Below are 19,162 nucleotides of genomic sequence, written 5' to 3' on the forward strand. Positions count from 1 at the left end.
AGTGGGGGAGTGTTTGTGGAAAGTAACTTACTGCAGGACAAATGCAACATTTTCATTTTGCTCTGTTCCCTTTTGCCTCTGGACCCACCCACTCCTGGCATGTGGCCCTTGGAAGGTAATGCCCAGAAGGTAATGTGGCCCTTGGGCAGGAAAAGATTCTCCATCCATGCCCTAAACTATTGGAATGTTGAAAACATGTATTTTAAAGGATAACCGTATGTGAGGAAAATTGCACCTTCTTTTGCTGAGGCTGTCAAGAGTCTGCATTGATGTGTGATGGCATATTAACAGCATACCTATTAGGCTAATTTAAAGGCATCAGAGCAGGGCTGTTCCTACCATTTGCAGGAGTGTTGCCATTATTAATTGCATTAGATTCTTTATACTCACTGATAGGACTCAAAAGCCAGAAAACATCAACATTAGTTTGTGACAGCAAAGGTAGCTTGATTATATGCTTCGTATACTGTTCAACTCTTTTGTGTCTAATTGTAAACTGGAAAAAACGGCTTAGATATCTAAAATGGTAAAATGGGTTTATTCTTGCTTCACATATTCCTCTTTTTCATTACAATGAAGGGCAGAATTTTCAAGACATTACACATATTATGAAAACAACAAAAGTCCTCTTCAGAGATTCAGGAAACTAATTTGCTCGCTCTTTCTTTCTTTCTTTCTTTCTTCATTCATTCTTCCACCTTTCCTCTATGGAGCTCAAGGTGACATACAACCTCACACACACACCCTCCATTTTATCCACAGAATAACCTTGTGAAATGAATTAGGCTGAGATATAGTGTCTGCTCCCAAGATCACCCAGTGGGCTTCATGGCTGAGTGGAGATCTGAACCCTGGTCTCCCAGCAGTGCCGGATTGACGTATAAGCTAAACAAGCTATAGCTTAGGGCCCCACTCTCTTGGGGCCCCCCAAAAAAAATTAAAGGGGAAAAAAAACCACTGGATGTACATTTCCAAAATATAAGATAAAAAACAAATAAAATAAAACCTACGTACAGCAACAGTGTGTTGTGTTGTGTAGGCTCCTATGATGTAAGTAATGGGCCCCGCCTGCTATATAAAGGGCCCCATTATCTTCAGTAGCTTAGGGCCTCATCAAACTTAAATCTGGCCCTGTTACCCAGGTTTCATTCTGACACTCTAGCCACCACACCACAGGTGTGAGGATGGAGCAGAGGAACAACTGTGCTGGCTCCACCTCCCAACCTTGTCCCAGGTGCCTTCTCTAAGTTGCAGGATGATTGTCTGAAACTAGAGCCCCCCTAGAAGAGCCTTTTTTCCTACTCTCACACACAGGAGAGAAAGGTTTCTTCTGAAATAGTGTTTGTTTTCTGCAATTTTTGTAAGTATATACTTATGAAAGATGATCTTAACCCCCCCCCAAAAAAAATCTGCTGACTGATTAATCAGAGGCATGTTTTTAGTCAATTAAAGTGTTGTTTTTTAAATAAATTGATCTTACCAATTAATTAACAAAATGTTGCAACCCAATTTATGCCACAGTTAAAGTGGAATTCAACAGAGCATTGAGATTTTTCCATCAGGATAAACATTTCAGTTTGCCAGGCAGAACAATCTCCTTTTTTGTTCCCCAGTGCGCTATCCTCAGGGTTCTCCTAGCCTGCCCTGAGCCAATATGGGGGCATGTGGCGGGGGTGGGGAGGGAGAAAAAAGGCCCATGGCACTAGCAAACCACTTGCTGGCTTCCAGTAGAGGAAATCATTAGGTAAATTAAGTCCTACTGGAAGTCTTTTAATATTTCAAAAGACTCTATGTGTGTGTAGCTAGAACAGATCAACATGGCTACTAACTAGAATTGGAATTGGTTTCCTGGACATTGTCTCTGTACACCCTATTCCTTCACACCATTTCTTTCTCCTCCATCCCTCTCTTTGTGTTTCCTAGATGTCTCTGGTCCTTCATAGGTCTTCACCTTCTTCTCCCTAGCTCTACTTTCTGTTCCCTTTTCACCTCTCACTGTTGCCACTCCCTATAGCTTATGCTAAAGCAGCCTCTTCTGATGGGTCCAGTTCTGCCACATTCTCCAGTCTTTGGAGAGTTGTGATTCCCTTTTCACTGGATGCAAACATGTGACCACATCATGACCTGTGCACTGCATCTGACTTGGTGAATTATAAGTCATTTGGCAGGGGCATCATTCAAGCTCAAGAATCCTATTAAAACAGACTATTGCACCCTTAGCTGCGTGTCTGATCTTAGTTCCTTTCAAATTACTTGCAAAACTGAACACTTTCTTCTGCAACTGCCAGGGAAGAAGTCACAATCTCCTTAAACAGGTGTAGATATAAAACTTTAATAGCTTGACATATATGAGAGAGGATGATTATGCAGTGGTGTTTACATGAAGTGTGGAGAGCTTTTTCTCTGTGTATAATAGTAGAAGAAAGAGGGAAGTATAGTATTCAGGAAATAACATTTGTTGTTTAGTTGTTTAGTCGTGTCCGACTCTTCATGACCCCATGGACCAGAGCACGCCAGGCACTTCTGTCTTCCACTGCCTCCTGCAGTTTAGTCAAACTCATGCTGGTAGCTTCAAGAACACTGTCCCACCATCTTGTCCTCTGTTGTCCCCTTCTCCTTGTGCCCTCCATCTTTCCCAACATCAGGGTCTTTTCCAGGGAGTCTTCTCTTCTCATGAAGTGGCCAAAGTCTTGGAGCCTCAGCTTCAGGATCTGTCCTTCCAGTGAGCACTCAGGGCTGATTTCCTTAAGAATGGATAGGTTTGATCTTCTTGCAGTCCATGGGATTCTCAAGAGTCTCCTCCAGCACCATAATTCAAAAGCATCAATTCTTTGGCGATCAGCCTTCTTTATGGTCCAGCTCTCACTTCCATACATCACGACTGGGAAAACCATAGCTTTTACTATACGGACCTTTGTTGGCAAGGTGATGTCTCGACTTTTTAAGATGCTGTCTAACATAGGAAATAACATAGGGCTTATCTATATTATAGGCCTGCAGATAACATTACTTTGCCAATGGACAATTATGAAAAAGGTCCAGTTTGGAAGGTGCTAACTGTCCCTTCCATCTACTTTACGGGGTCAGAAATAATGGCTAAATCACATTTAATGGTGTCTTCATAGCCGACCTACGGCACTTTAACATCCACTATGGAAAGCATTTGACTGATTAAGTGGGTCAGCTTTATTGACTGTATTATTAAATGTATAGCCTATAAAACTTATGCACAACCCTTCCCCAACTCCTTCTATTCAAACAGTACCATCATTACAAGCACCAGGGCAGAATGTGAGGCATTCAGAAAGAACAAAGAAGAAGATATACCAGAGAGCAAATACAGAATAATTTTTGACTAGGATAGTTTCTAGCATTTGCAACTCCTTTAAATAAAACTTGTTGGAGGGAAATCTCTATTTCATATTAAGAAAGTACAATATACAGAGTGAAGCTCCAAAGTTCTTTAGAACTGAAGGGTAGTTGAAACCCACCTGAGAAAATTTGCTCATCTTTAGTGAGTCTGTCTTAGCTTCCCGCAAAATCATCAGATGTTTTGTTGGAAGTTTCTTTACATTTGATATAAATTTCACTGCAGACAAAATCTAGTAACAGCATATGTATGAGAAGAATGCACTGGGAAAATTGTAAAAAAAAAACCCCAACACTTTTGGATTCCTTTTAAAATTTCTTAGATGTTTCACCTGTGTTAGATTTGCTTTAAATTAAATTTCAAGGGCAACTCTTCTTGGCACCCAAAGATTCTTTTTATGCTTGCTTTGATACTAAACTGTGTTTTCCAGCTACATGTTTTGGACACATACAACTGGGTCAGAAGTTGAGAGTTGAGTAGAGTTGAAGACAGCAGAAGTTGAGCTACTCGTACTAAGCACTCATGCTTTATTGTGATTCAGAATATGGCATAAAGACATCCATATGCCATAATCACCTGGAAGTCATATTGCCTTGATAAAGCAGTTTAAATATCTTTCTGGCTCAACATTCTGACCACAACAGATGCCTCTAGGAAGTTCACAAATAGGAACTGAAGGCAACAGCCTTTTCTTCCTGTTCTCCGTACAGTATCAAGTACTCAGAGCTATTCTGCCTGTAAGCATGGAAAGTCCATTGAGTTCTGGCTATTATCTAACAGCAGAATAATGATAATGATAGTGATAATTTTATTATTTATATGCTGCCCATCTGACTGTGTTGCCCCAGACACTGTGGATGGTTCCCAACAAAATATAAAAAACACAATAAAACATCAACAATTAAAAACTTCCCTGTAACAGGGCTGCCTTCAGATGTCTTCTAAAAGTCTTATGGTTATTGATCTGTTTCATTATACTACAATTACATTATGTATGAACTATTTAGGCCAATCTCCTAGCATTTAAATCTAATATATTATCATTTTATTTACCCTCTGTCTCTTTCACTATCTCTTGCCTGTCCTTCAGTGAATTCAGGTGTTCTGACAGGGTCACCCCGTTTTGTCCTCACGGTTACCCTGTGAGCTTGACTAGGCTGAGGGAGTGCTTGGGCCAAGGTCCCCCAGTGAGCTTCATGGCTGAGTAGGGATTTCAACCCAGGCTTTCCCAGGTCCAACACGTCATCTACTGCACCATTATGGCTATGTGTTTTTTACATGGCAGGTGATCATTTCGTTCTAGCAATCCCATGTTGTTTTCATCAATGGAAGGTTGCTCTCTCGTGGCTGTGGAGTCCCATTTGCCATAGATATATTTAAATGCTCCTAGGAAGTTCCCCCTCTTGCTTTTTCCTCTGTTGGGATTTGATATCACATTGGTAGACAGAGGCCATGTGTTAAAGTGGTTCAAATGAACTGTTGAATCATACAACCAGCAAAACTATTGAATCATAGCTTCCTTAGAGACATGGCAAAACCTACTTTTTATGTCTGACAGACTTCCTTAACACTTCAGGCCTGTTCAGCTTGACCTTTTCTCTCCATTGTGGCAAACTTTCTGTTCATTTTGAAGAGGAAGAGTTTCCTGCTTCTTTGAAAGGGGAGCCTTTTCTCTGTTGCATGAGCAAAACACTTCTGGGGGTGAGAAGGATTGTATGGTCTCCCTTTCATTTGAAGGCATTAGGATTTGGTTGAAAGTGAACCTGCCCGAATACCTATATTTCTGGACTTTCAAACCTTCAGTGGCTTCTGTTACTTCTATTTTAAAAGCAATGTTATGCTAGTGAAAGGTGACAGATGGACAAGCCTTGTGGCTGAGCTTCTCTGATTATGGATGTAATATAACAGGAAGCAGGACAGGCTTCTTATCTTAAGTCCTAGCTAGGAGCTAATCACTGGGGATTGAAAGAAGCACAGATTTTGGCTGCGTGCACTGGCAAGTACAGTACATCATTTTGCAAATTCTAGCTACTGGTATGTGAGGTACATTGCCTTGGATTTTGATTGAGCTGCCAGTTTGTTCTATCTGGAAGGTATAGTGGCTTGTGCAAAACCACACTTTGTCTCTATTTGTCAGGAAACGTAACACCTTCTTTAATTAGGTACACAGCTTGGGGGTGCTCCTGGATCTATTACTACACTCCCTGTCCAGACTTCTGTCATCTGTGCTCTGGTAACCTCCAGGTTAGACTACTGTGATGCATTATTCACTGGGCTACCTTTGAAGATAGTTCAGAAACTGCAAGTGGCACAGAATTTGGCAGCCAGATTGTTGACTGGTCTGAATGTATAAAACTAATTCTGGCTACCAATTACTGTTTTTTTTTTGCTCTATAAGACTCACTTTTTCCCTCCTAAAAAGTAAGGGGAAATGTGTGTGCGTCTTATGGAGCGAATGCACGCTGTGCAGCTATCCTAGAAGCCAGAACAGCAAGAGGGATTGCTGCTTTCACTGCGCAGCGATCCCTCTTGCTGTTCTGGCTTCTGAGATTCAGAATATTTTTTTTTCTTGTTTTCCTCCTCCAAAAACTAGGTGCGCCTTGTGGTCTGGTGCGTCTTATAGAGCGAAAAATACGGTATTTTGCAGGCTCAATTAAAAACGATGATTTTGGCCTATAAGGCCTTACACCAGTACCTCAAGGACCGCTGCTCCCAACATGAAATGACCCAGACCCTGTGGTCATCATCTGAGGCCCTTCCTCAAGTGCCCAGGAGAGGTTTGGAAGGGTGGCAGCACGAGAACAGACCTCTTCAGTGCTGGTTTTCCTGCTTGTGAAATGCATTCCCCAGGGAGGCTTGCCTGGCGCCATCTTTATCTATTTTTAGGCATCAGGCAAATACTTTTCTCTTTATTTTGGTTCTTGATTTGAAAGTTGGAATTCAGCTGGGCAGGATTTCTAAGTGCTGCCTTTTATCAGTATAGCTGTGTTTTGGGGGTTTTACTTAATTGCTTCTAATGGAAGTTGCTTTGGATCACTGTGAGAAAAAGTGACTAGCAAATAATAATGAAATAATAAATAGTAATTAAGGAGTTATGGGAGCTGGGAGATAAAATTATATATTTGTGGTCATTTGGCTGTTGTGCTGCATTTTGTCAGTGATCTTTTACAAGGTATGCAGTCCACACTAATAGGTGTTGTGTGTGTGTGTGTGTGTGTGTGTGTATCAGGCATTCAAGCTTGTAATGTTTTTAATTACTTTTGAAACAACTGGTTTCCAGTTCAGTCTCTGGCTCTTAACTCTACCAGAAATAAGGGCAAACCGGAGGCAAGGGCACCATGAAGCCAAGCAGGCTGTGCCAGGTGGCAAAAGTCTTATCTAGGGCTCTTTTCTAAGTTGAGATTTAATTGTGGGAGGGTTTTCTTTCCCCCATGCATGTGTAATTTAAAGTGCCATTGTGAAACTAAAACAGGTTTCTTGGTTTACTACAGTGTCTATTGGGAGAGGCAGGGGAAAGAAAGGGAGACCCACTGGGGGGGGGGGAGCCAGGAGCCATGAAATGCCTTTAGCTCATTCAAGCTCCTCCTTCTGCCAGCTGAGATCTGCAAGGGCATCATGGAGGCCAAGGAGGAGGAAGCGAAGGAGCAATGCTGCCCTCTGGCCAGTATGAAGGCGGGACGTTGGGTGTTGCCTTGGAGCAGACTGAGGCTGGTGGAGCATTGTCCCATTTGCCCAAATGAACCACGACAGGAATCAGCCAGGACGGCAGGTAGTTGGCCTCCTTTCTTTAAGGAGCTTGTCCACATCTTCAGGAGGCGTCAGTCACTAACTCTGCGTGAGTGTTATAGTAATGACTTCTAAATTTGCATCCACACTCCCCCCCCCTTTTTTGTTTTTTTGGTAATACTTATTCAGATCTGTGTCCCTTGACCTCTTATTTGGCAAGGCATTCCCATGCCATTTAAGGGGCCACCTGAGGCCAGCCCCCAGCCCCCAGGAGCTGTGTGGCTTTCGTCTCAAGTGAGGGGAAGAGGACTGTGCAGTGTTGGCCTCTGCACAAAGCTTAGGTCTAAATAAATATTGCCTCAAGTAAGTAGTTTGGCCCCTGCCAATTCCCTAGAGCCATACCCTTTAGAATCATAGAATCACAGAGTTGGAAGAGACCACAAGGGCCATCGAGTCCAACCCCCTGCCAAGCAGGAAACACCACCAGAGCACTCCTGACATATGGTTGTCAAGCCTCTGCTTAAAGACCTCCAAAGAAGGAGACTCCACCACACTCCTTGGCAGCAAATTCCACTGTCGAACAGCTCTTACTGTCAGGAAGTTCTTCCTAATGTTTAGGTGGAATCTTCTTTATTCGCCGGACATTAAGCCTCCAGGTTTCAGGTGAAGCTACTGACCTCTGGGGTGCTACGGTGGGGCAGCCCTGACACAGCCGTGGGAAGCGGACTCCGTTCCTTCTAAAGGAAGCAGCTCTACACAGGCCTGGGGAAAAGCCTGCCAAAGCATCTTCATGAAATGTTTTCACAGACATGGTTTCAAGAGGCAAATACTTCAACATCCTCCTTGCTGCCAACAACAAAGGGCCCTTCCAATGTTACCATCGGCAGCCAGAAAGCCTTTCTCAGCCACTTGGGTAACGTCAGAATATTTAGGCCGCCTTGGAGGAGCCCTCAGCAGGCAATGCTACTATGCTGGCGTTCTCCGAAGAGGCAAAATGCTTGTGGAGTAGCATAGGGCATGTCATTTTAGGGGCTGAAACATAATTCTTGCATTTTTTTCCTGTGGGATGGGGTCTTGAAAATATATTTTTGGGTGTGAGGAATTCAAAACCTGCTATTTTTTGCGATTGGGCAACACTGAGCTTGGGAAGTCTACGTTTGATGAAGAAGCACAAACTTTTTTAATTTTACCTTCTGAAAATGTCAGGTAATGCGAAATAAATAATAACCTATAACATAATTGCAAGTACTTGACAGTCATTTTTAATTATTTCTGTGTAATTTAACACACATCTTATTTAACAAGTAAGACTAAATTATATTAATTTAACCAAAATATATTTTGAATTTCCAAGTTGTTACAACTTTTTAGTACCCCTCATTTTTCAACACACCTTAATGGTAGAGATCCACATTGTAGACTTCTCCCTCTTGACCTAGATCTTCCATTGTTACCATAGTGATACAGGAAGTTAACTGGGATCAGGTAAGATTAGTTTTCGAATGCAGCTATACCTGATGTTACTTCATACCGTCACTGTGGTGCTATTCCAAGTCTCATCATGATATCTATGCCCTGATCCAGCAAAAGAGCTTTCATGCAGTTTTCTTGGTTCCATTATGTGAAAGGCTATTCGTATCCTTCCTTCCTTCCTTCCTTCCACATAGCTTATGCATGAAATGGGGAGCAGGACCACACTTGTCAGTCCTAATGCTTTGTACCCAATCCTTGATGTCTGTGGGTTCTCTGCACTAGGTGAAAAGGGGAGCGTACATGCCTATGACTGTTGCACGTGCAGACTCTCCACACAATTGGGAATCTTGTGTGACCTATTGCATAGAGACCCTGCACATGCACAGCTGTATGTGTACAGACATCCTTTTCCTGCAACCTACCAAATGCACAGATGTTGGGAAGGAGGTTGGCAGACATGATCCATTTCTACCTTCACACTATACTGTACTAAAAGGGAATGGGGATGTATGAATAGCTGCTGAAGGTGGATGCAAACAATGACAGCCCAAGACATGGTAAGAATGAGGGTGTGCATTTTCATCTGTATTGCAACCACTACATTGGGTAACATGCCACAAGATTATGTCTCTATCAGCGCACTGGTCTTTGTGAGCTTAGACTGGAGTACTATTAAGTGTCACTGCTGCTGTTCTTGGGAATAAGACCACCGCAGGGTGGCTGCATCTTACCATGTGTGTCTAGGATATAAATGGGGAGTCTTTTTCTAGAGCCTTAACCAGCACTTTTATTTTGGGTCTCTTCGGTAAAACTCATGTGGGTGCCAGCACAAAATGTCTGCCATGGGCAGCAAATAAAGAGGTCCCAGTACTCTGTATCAGTGAGTACTGTAAGTTAAACAACTCTGTCCTTAACTGAGCCCCAGCTGAAGGATTGCTGTTTTCTCACTTGGAATCCTATGCTTGGACATTACTTCTATAGAGAACCTCTTGCCAAGGTTACTTGTTTTCAGTATGAATATATTCAGGTGAAACAATACATTTAAATCAGTGGTTTAATTTTGTACTTATTTCAATTGACTGCAAGATTATGTTTCCGTGACAGGATTGGCAGAGGCTGCTGGCAGCCCCAGTAGCAGACCAATGCCTGAGATGCACTGGGTCTCTGCACTGAAAAGCACGTGCAAACTTAGGTTGCTTTGGCAAATAAGGATAACAGATAGGAATGCTTGAGAAATTCGATCTTTGTGCACCCCTGGAAGTCTTTCAGACTGTGGCACTGTAAATGTGGATTGAGTTGTGAATTAAGCATGTAGTAAAGCAATTCCCTGACGACTTCATCTTCTGCGGAGCGCCTTAATGAATTCTATCACCAGCATGCCAGTTGGATTGTGTTAATTGGCTCTCACTAGCTTCCAGCCACATTTGAGACAATGGTAGAGTTGAGTCTCTCACAGTGCAATCCTATACACACCAGCTTAGAAGTAAGGTCCATTGCACTCAATGGGACTTACATTTGCTTTGGTTTCTTGGTGGTCCAGTATGATGGTGGTGGGGTTTGGCGGGAGCAGGGAGGGACTATCGTTCTCCTGGTTATGTGAAATATGGCATAGCCAGATCTGGTACTGCAGCTTGCAGCAGAGCAAGAGGAACAGTTGGCAAATGAAATATTAATTTAAAAGGTTTATTTTTGTTCCTGTCATAAACGTAGGTTGGCATTGGTGTACCTACCAGATGCTTCCTTTAACAAATAATCAGCATATTATTTGCCATGTTGGACCTTACTAATATATAATCCAAAAGAATAGAGCTGTGATACAATAAAACAAAGATTAAATTGGCATAAATGTAAACAGTTCCTAACAAAATATATGTGTAAACAATGTGTTATTTTTGAATTCTTAGAAACACCCAGGAATAAAACATTGCAGCAAAACAAACCAAAAACCAAGCAGCTGAACACAGCAAGGTGCCACATCTCCATTTTCCACTTTAATGTGCAGTACCTGTGACTAGCAGGTCAGGCTACTAAGCGCTTTAAGTAGGGGTTTGAAGATACTGAAGAGCAGTGCAAGAGGCAAAGGAAAGCAGAGAGAGAGAGAGAGAGAGAGAGAGAGAGAGAGAGAGAGAGAGAGAGAGAGAGAAAAGAAAGAAATGTGGATTTCATATAAACAGCTAGGACCCTAGGGTGAAGGGCGGGTAATACAGATCATGATAATAATCATAATCCTGCTATATATTTTCATTTTTCAACTGAAGGTGCCCAAAGTGATGGCTAAGGCTAGGTGCTCTGTGCAGAAGACTCCATCAAGATTTGGAGACAGGGAGCAGGGCCAGCGTGTACAATTCTGCTCTGCCCTTGATGTGCTGTAAGTTATTTAGTTGTGTGTGCAGAATTCTTGTCAGGCAGAACACCAGCACAGATATAGAAAGCACACTTGCCAGCACACTTTCTGAAACCTGCCTGCAGGAGATGTGTTATCTCTATCTCCACACATTATATTTTAAGGTGTCCACTTTGCCCCCTTAATGCAATGTGTGAATCCGCCCAGTGGCTACCACATCCATACATGGTAAATGAATATTTAAAATGCTTCAGAGTGTGTGTTTGTGTGTAATCATTATGGTTCTCATTATTTTGCTAGTTTCTGGACTGCAGGAACAAGGTATTGCATGTTTGTTAAAGAATACATATTAATTAAATGCACAGAAAATCTTTCCAATATATTGCACTAGTCAGCTGAAAAAGGAATAAAAGAAAACTCTCAAATAGTATGGGGGCTGCAGGTTGACCTTCCTTTTGCTTTTCTCCAGGAACCAGCAACACAGTAGACCATTTCCATTACTGTGTGTAGGTCGGTAGTTCAATCTGCTTTTATTTTATTGGGGAAGAGAGCAATCGTCTACATTCCCAGTTGTTATCTCTCTTGCTGCTGGATTGCAATATATCACCAAACCTGCTGATTTTATGTTGCTCTCTCTCCCTTCTTCCCTCTGCTTCCCTAGTGTTATTCTGTTGAGGAATTTCCACCTGGCCCCCTGTTTCTTGATGGAGAGCACTAGATGAAATGAATTGCCCAGCTCTGTTTCTGCAGAACCGTTTTGGTGGTGTCAGTGCATGAGACAGAAACACAAGCAGAGGTGGAGAGAAAGATTAGCAAACTGAACTCTAGTTTACAGGGAACCGACTTTACAGTATCTTAAATTATGTTGACTTTTAGACCCCTGCTGGGAAAGGAACTGCAGATATTTGTCTCTTTCTTCAGTCACTAGTTTTGAGGCAGGCATGTGTGGGATGGCTACCATATCCCTTTCAGGATTTTACATTTATTTTAACCCAAGTGTCAACAGCAGCAATTCTTTTCTCTCGGAATTGCCACCAGATTTTGCTTAAAGGAAAACACTGAGGTGAATTTGGAGTTTCTTGCTTTGGAAAAGCATTTGAAGAATTTTAAGTGGGTCTAAAAGAGTTGCAGTAGGACTAGCAACGTGTCTCGTGGAGGGTATTTTGCACACCTCTTTTCCCCAGCTTGCAACACTTACAATAATCACTTCAGCCATTCAAGGATTTGTTTTTTGGTTTTGTTTTTGTCTGTTTCATTTCTCATCTGTCACAGAGGAATGAAGGAGAATAAATGTGAAAACACGCAAACCCCATGTGACGTTGATGGTTGGATAAAGAAACAGGGCAGTGAATTAATTTTCCCTACACAATTCAGACTGTTAGGAAGAATGCTAGTCTTTCCCATAACATGCTAATTTTGTATGAGTAAGGAGTATTTTGTGCAAGAGATATTCAGTCACCCACTAGGTACAGCCTAGCCATAGGTTTTTCTGCCCTTTGTTTTAAGTCTCAAGTATAATTAGTAGGGGACATGGGTGGCGCTGTGGGTTAAACCACAGAGCCTAGGACTTGCCAATCAGAAGGTTGGCGGTTCGAATCCCCACAACAGGGTGAGCTCCCGTTGCTTGGTCCCTGCTCCTGCCCACCTAGCAGTTCAAAAGCATGTCAAAGTGCAAGTAGATAAATAGGTACCGCTCCGGCAGGAAGGTAAACGGCATTTCCGTGCGCTGCTCTGGTTCGCCAGAAGCGGTTTAGTCATGCTAGCCACATGACCCGGAAGCTGTACGCCGGCTCCCTCGGCCAATAAAGCGAGATGAGTGCTGCAACCCCAGAGTCAATCACGACTGGACCAAATGGTCAGGGGACCCTTTACCTTTATAATTAGTAGAGCAGAGCCTTTAGAAATACCACCAAGCAATCAGGTCCTAAAGAAAGGATAGCAAGTACACAGGGAAGACCTATATTTGTCTATCTTCCTAAATAATAGTGGATTCAACAGGTATACTTGCCTTATTGGAATGCATGGTGCTCCCGGAGATGCATTTAGATTCACCTGTGAAGCTTCTGATTCCACTAGCATGCTTAAAATGGTACATCATCAAGTAGCCGCTGTCATCAAGAGTGTTACCAGAAGTAAGAGCTTCATGCGTGAGGTAGATATAGAACACTACATGTGCCAAAACACACTGCATTTGATGAGTCTGCTCTCTGAAGGGTGAGAAGGGGAGCCCTGACACAAATTGTGGGGTTGCAAGTCTCCTGTGACTCAAAATATGTAGGATTACATCGATGTAAGTATGGTGATGAATTTTAGGGCCAATTTGTCCCATCTGTGGGATAGCACCTGAAAGTGCAGCACTTGGTTGCATGCAGAATAACTCAACCTAACCTGCCCATAGGCAATTCCATGCCAAATTATTATCAAGAAAAAATAAATCCTGACTTGACTTGCGAGTTGCAGAGATGACGGTTTGGGGTCATCATTTTCATGTATGTGTATTTCACAGGCCATCAGCGGTGTGAAACCTGATTAAATCTCAATAATCTTAGCTTTTGTAAAAGAAGTCCAGAAGGATGTTGGCCCTGCAGACTGAGAACAAGGGCTGGTTCACACAAAGCCCTGGCATGTAGATGCAGGGCATTCAGGGGCCAAGCCTAAAGCCAGTATCTCCTCTCTGCACCATGCGTAGAACTTTCAACAAAACTGGGTGATTAGAGCACAGAAATGGGACTTACACTGTCTCCTCCAATTGTTACTAGTTAATATTTACATTTCTGTTCCATCCTTTATCAATCCCAATGGGGAGTTACAGAAAGCAAAAAACCCCCCAAAAACTACATAAAAGTGGTAAAACCATGCAGCAATTTAAAGTACAATACTACAGTAAGCACAGCAGATTTACACTAACTGGTTTGCGATTCAACTCAAGAGAAAGCCTGGCTGGATAGATATGTTTGTAATTGGCACTGTAAGATGTGCAATGATGATGCCAATCATACCCCAGGAAAGTGGAATTCTGCAACTTGAACGCTCTATCCTCATTCACAGCATAATGAACACCAGTTGGAGGGACCACGAGAAGGGCCTCTCTTGCAGATTTTAATGCACACCAAACAACCCACACTGAATAATCAATTATGGTGACAAAGCCAGCTCCGGAGTGAGTGGAAGTGGGAGCGGGCCAAGCCCAGAGCCCACCCCATGTCTAGCAGTACTGCTATGCTTCCTTTTCACAGAGCACCCAACTAGGTCAGCAGCAGCCCAAGAGAACTCTTAATATGCAGGCCCTACTGCTTTTTCAACTAACGGGGTTTGTTTGTAGGCCACCAATGTCTATGAGCTAGCACTGCACAGTGGGGAGGGCACACAAGTTCAAGGATCACTCCTGCATGCCAGCGTAAAATTTCTGTGCTTTGGCTGTAAGCTAAGCCAAGCAAGGATTTGTTATTGGGTTAACTTTCTGCTGAGAAAAATGGCAAAGCAAAGAACAAACAAAAACCAGGTATCTGTGTTTTAGCGAGTAAGATTCAACCACAGAGGAATTATCTGAATCTTCAGTTGTGCATCTTCTTCATTATATATGGGTAACAGTAACTGGCATGGGGGGGGGGTGTCGTCTCTCCCTTAGCTTCAACATCAATGCTGCAAGATTTGTTGGGTGCATATAAAAATATCCTTAAGATACAGGTAGGGTGGTCTTAATACGTCTGTGAATCAGCTTACTGTATTCTTTTCTTTTTGTGTGGCGTTGCATTTGCTAATACCCTTGGAGGTTTGATTCAAAAGTAAGGAAGAATCAAAAATCAGGTTTCTGTTGTTTTGAGGTGTGCTTCTCTTTGAAATAAGGTATCGGCTGGCAAACAAAGGAATTCTTCCAAGTCAATTGGAAGCTTCTGACTTGATATCAGAGGAGAATGTTTGCGGTGAATATAAATAGTAAGAAGCTCCTTTCAAGACCAATCCTTAGGTAAAAAGAACTGTGATGTAACTCTGTAAGCATACAGGATGTGTATAAGATATCAGAAGCTTCTGATGGGAGAACTGTGGAACAGACATGTGTTTTTCCATAGGGGTTGACATCATAGTTTGATGTAAACATTTTTGATGTTTCCACCTTTGCTCACCAAATCATGATAAAAGAGGGGGCAAATAATTGTGAGCAGAATGCTAATTTCGTCACACTAGGCAAAAGTATCCCACACAGATTTTGCTTCTTTATTAGTATTGCCAACTTTTGTGGGGGGGGGGGGAATCCTGACCCTTTAAAACCTGTCATAATTGGGAACAGGATGCAATCTGGTAAGAAAGTGGAGGAGCTGAGTGGGATGGGGTTAAATATTCTGATAGAGCTTGGCAGATCATGAATGGAACCTGGGGAAATCTGGCATTTACTGGCATTTCAGACCTCCGGATTTGCTTCTTCAAACAATATACTTGTGCTGATCAAACCATTTAAATACAGACTGACTGGGAGCTCAGTTACTTGATATCAACCAATGAAAGTCACTTGAAATGTGCTATACAGAATTTAGCAGGCCTGGCTAGAAGCCTTTCTTCCTCATGTGCTTTTTGCAGGATGTTTTTATATTCATTAAAAAAGGTATCCATACAAATATTGTGCTTTATTGCTTGCACAGATCCAGTTTGTCTGTTAGGTTTCATTCCATGTGGCTGTTGTCAATATAAGAATGAGAAAGTCACTTGGAAGAGGCCAACCACATGTTATGACCCCATGCCGGTACTGCTGATGGACAGGAGATGCTAGGCTGTGAATTTACCATGTGATTCAGCCCTGTCCTATGATCTCTTCACTACATTACTAGAGCAACAAGGGATACAAGCACAGGGAAGCTGCATCTGCTATGGCAACCTTTTGGTTCCCTTGTTTTTTAATGCAACTCCCTTGGTGAGTTGGCTGAGGAGTTGTGGTCCAGCAACATACGGGGACCCAAGGCTGAAGAAATCTGTGCTATGGTCAGCTAATGTCTGATATGGGCTTTATCTCATGTGCTACAAAAAAAAAGTATTCAAAGAAATCCATACTTTGATTTGTTCCTCATTAGATTGTCCCCTCAATCATGAATGAAATTAAGACTAAAGCAAGTTAAGCACTTCAGGTGGTTTATGTAGAGTCTTCATTGGCCTGATTCATGTATTGCCTATGTCTCTTCTGTCTACCGCATATTCCCACAGCACATTGCACGAGGGATTTGTGTGTACAACACGCTTAGCTTAGTTTGTGTGATTCTTCTTCAAGGCGAAAAGGGGGCTAGAAAAGATAATGTAAAACAGGCCATCATGTATAGGCAGTGACTGTTTTTTTGTGCAACTGTGTGCGTCACAATAATGGGTGGGGTTGGAATGTTTTCAGGCTTTTTCAATGGTGTTTCAAATATATGTGATTCCACTTAAATACGCAGTGCCTTGAAACGTAACCACCATGTAAATTGGGAGTTCTCTGTATTGCAAAAGAGGTCTTGTGGAGGGGGAGGGACACACAGCCTCTTATAAATCACATGAAGGGACTCAGAAGCCCAGTAACAGCATGTGAGTTGACCTTTAATATGGGCTGTGCCAGAGACTGTGAGGGCGGGGGTTATCTTAAGGTGCAGTAAAAGTGACAAATCTTTTTATTCAACTATTACTTGCTTTTTAGGCACTGAATTTTGGAGATATGCCGAAGTACTTGTGGGAGATTTGGGTACCTGACAAACCATGGGTGGTAAGATATCAGAACTGTTCAACAACAGCAAAAGAACCAGTTTGTTTGTTTTCTTCAAAATCAAGTATTGTGGGTCCAGCTTCCCATTGAAACCAGTGCTCAGGCTCCCCTAGGGAGCTCCATTCACCAACATGTTTCACCAACATACTATATTGGGAGGGGGCTTAAAGGGATCGTTATAGGGCATAGTATAAGAGGAACTGTATATACTATATGATGCCACTGTGCTAAGTCTCTGTTTTCAGTAGGACCCCAGGGGTAGGGCCAGGTCATGGTCCCTGAGATCAGTAGTTTTAGCTGTAAACTAGAGAGGAGTAAAGCACCAAACAGAAGGTGGTACTTCTTGGGTGTCTAGATTTACATGAAAGACCAGGCCTAATCAATCTATAGGCTTCATAGTGTCCAATTCTGGACACAGTCCTTGGTAACTCAATAGGTTGGGCCACAGCCTCAGAACCTGAACTTTCTGGTTCAATCTGAGGAATCCCTACCACTCTCTTGGAGTAAAATGTTTTGAAATTTGTAAACAATAATTTGTTTCAATTGAATGAGGGTGCTCTATAATTCCAAGAGATTTGGAAAAAAAACAAATGTTTTCTTATAACTGTCTAGGAGTTGACCACATGCGTTGCCAGAAATATGAAAAATAAATAAATGTATCACAAAAAGGGACATAAGAAGACACAAGTCTGCACAGAAATAGCATTTTCTAATTTCTATGTATGGATGCAATTTTAGAAATAATTACAAAAATTTAAGTAGAAGCACAGTTCACCTTACCGTAGTATGGAAAAATGCTCTACTGCGCACACACACACACACACACACACACACACACTGCTCTCTTGTTTTAAGGTTCTCTATCTTTAGAGAACCTTGGACCAGGTAGCATTTCAAAAAAGGACTCCCTCAAATAGAGTCTTCTATGAAGTAGGAAACACAGACCCTGTAACTGACATGGCAAATATAATTTTTTCCACTGTAAAATATTTGCATTAAAGGCAAATTCACACAAAATACTCATTTAACATTTGTTGCTTAACAAAAAATAAATTTGAAAAATAACTTGTAGGTGCAGGCAAGGGAAGCAGTTTTAAGTCCCATTGATTTTGATGGGAGAGATTTAAGCAGATGTTTCAGTCTTCCACTGAAACCAATGGGACTTAAACTACTCAGCTTTGGTTGAATAGTGTCATTCCTTTTTTCATATTATCACTCAATAGGAAAAAATTTTTTTGCTCTGATTTTGTTACTAGGAAATTAAGCATGCAAAAGCAGCTTCCAATTATATCTCATTGGAAGCTTGTATTTCATGCAAGTCTTTTACAATTCTGTCATTATACTTTATTGCTTACGTTTGAAATCACAATGTTTTATTGCAGAGCTTTGTAGATTACACTTTTCAATTCAGACTATTTCTTTCAGGAGTTTTGTTGGCTACTAATAAATATATTAAGCTTTTGATAATTTGCTTATCGATGTTTATGCAATGCACTTTAATGGGGCACTTAAGCACATTGAAGTACTAGTGAAATGTGTGTTGTCCACCTGACTGTGTTTGGGATCATGGTCTTCGTGTGTTTTCTTGTTACTTATCATGTATGGGTCACTAAGGGCTTGATCCAGAACAGGACATCTCTACATGCAAAAGTGCATCCACAGCTAATGTGGATGCCGATGATATTTTGATGAGCATGTTCAATTCTATCACAGTATTCATTGAGCAGGGCCTATTGAATGGGCTCAGTATTGTTTTTGCGTGTGTTTTAGGGGCTGGTTTTTATCCCTGATAATGTTTGAGAATGTAAAGCTGGATATGTATGTAGACCTTGGTATTTTTTAACTGTGGTTTTTGCTTATAAATCTCACTAAAAAGTAGTGACTCTTTCAAACAACTCAACAGAACTAGTCTGGAAGTTTCTCCCATTTAGCCAAGCCACATCATTAGCTATAAAGTATTTTTCCCCAGCTTCTGTTTCATTTTGACTCATGCTTGCCCTCAAAGCAGCTGTTTAATTTGAATGTAATTTAGGCAACTAGAAAGGCACTAATTTCCTTTTTTGTTACTTTTTAAAAGTTAGGCCAGTTGTTAAAGCTACAAATGAGGTAGCAATTATAGGGAGATTCAAATAGATTCAGTCCAACTAGGTGCTATTCTGTTTCGTCCTGACACCGTCTCAGTAAAGGAAAGCAGAGCAACAAGATGTGTTTTATATCTTGAGTTCATCTCTCCCTAATTAGTACTGTTTAATGAACCGTTCACCCCCTTGGTTCTTGTGCCTCCCCTTGGGGATTTCCCAGCTGTTTTGCTCTCCTGTTGTAATTGAAATCCAACTTGTTCCAACCTGTAATTGATAGTGAATTCAACCATTTTATGTTTGCCATGAGACAGACGTATGGCGTATGCATGCAAAGCAGCATATGGACAAAAGAATGGCCTACCACCATGAAAGGAAATTTGATTTTGCATCACCATTGTTTATACAAGGAGGTGATAATACACAGATAAGATGAGAGTATATGCAGC

General features: G+C 41.7%; 1 protein-coding gene across 9 annotated transcripts in view; it reads left to right on the forward strand.

Annotated features, from left to right (window-relative positions):
• Nucleotides 1–19,162, forward strand: part of PCDH9 (protocadherin 9) — a 753,026-nt gene that overhangs the window by 333,458 nt on the left and 400,406 nt on the right. For 5 of the 9 annotated variants that reach the window (XM_053384695.1, XM_053384698.1, XM_053384699.1 and 2 more), the window contains exon 3: nt 16,570–16,635. The exons of the other annotated variants lie outside the window; for them this stretch is intronic. In XM_053384695.1, the coding sequence (XP_053240670.1) occupies nt 16,570–16,635 (66 nt within the window). The remainder of the gene's footprint in view (nt 1–16,569; nt 16,636–19,162) is intronic. 9 annotated transcript variants of the gene reach the window in all.

Source organism: Podarcis raffonei, chromosome 4, assembly GCF_027172205.1.
Source record: "Podarcis raffonei isolate rPodRaf1 chromosome 4, rPodRaf1.pri, whole genome shotgun sequence".
In the NCBI taxonomy this organism is placed as follows: domain Eukaryota; kingdom Metazoa; phylum Chordata; class Lepidosauria; order Squamata; family Lacertidae; genus Podarcis; species Podarcis raffonei.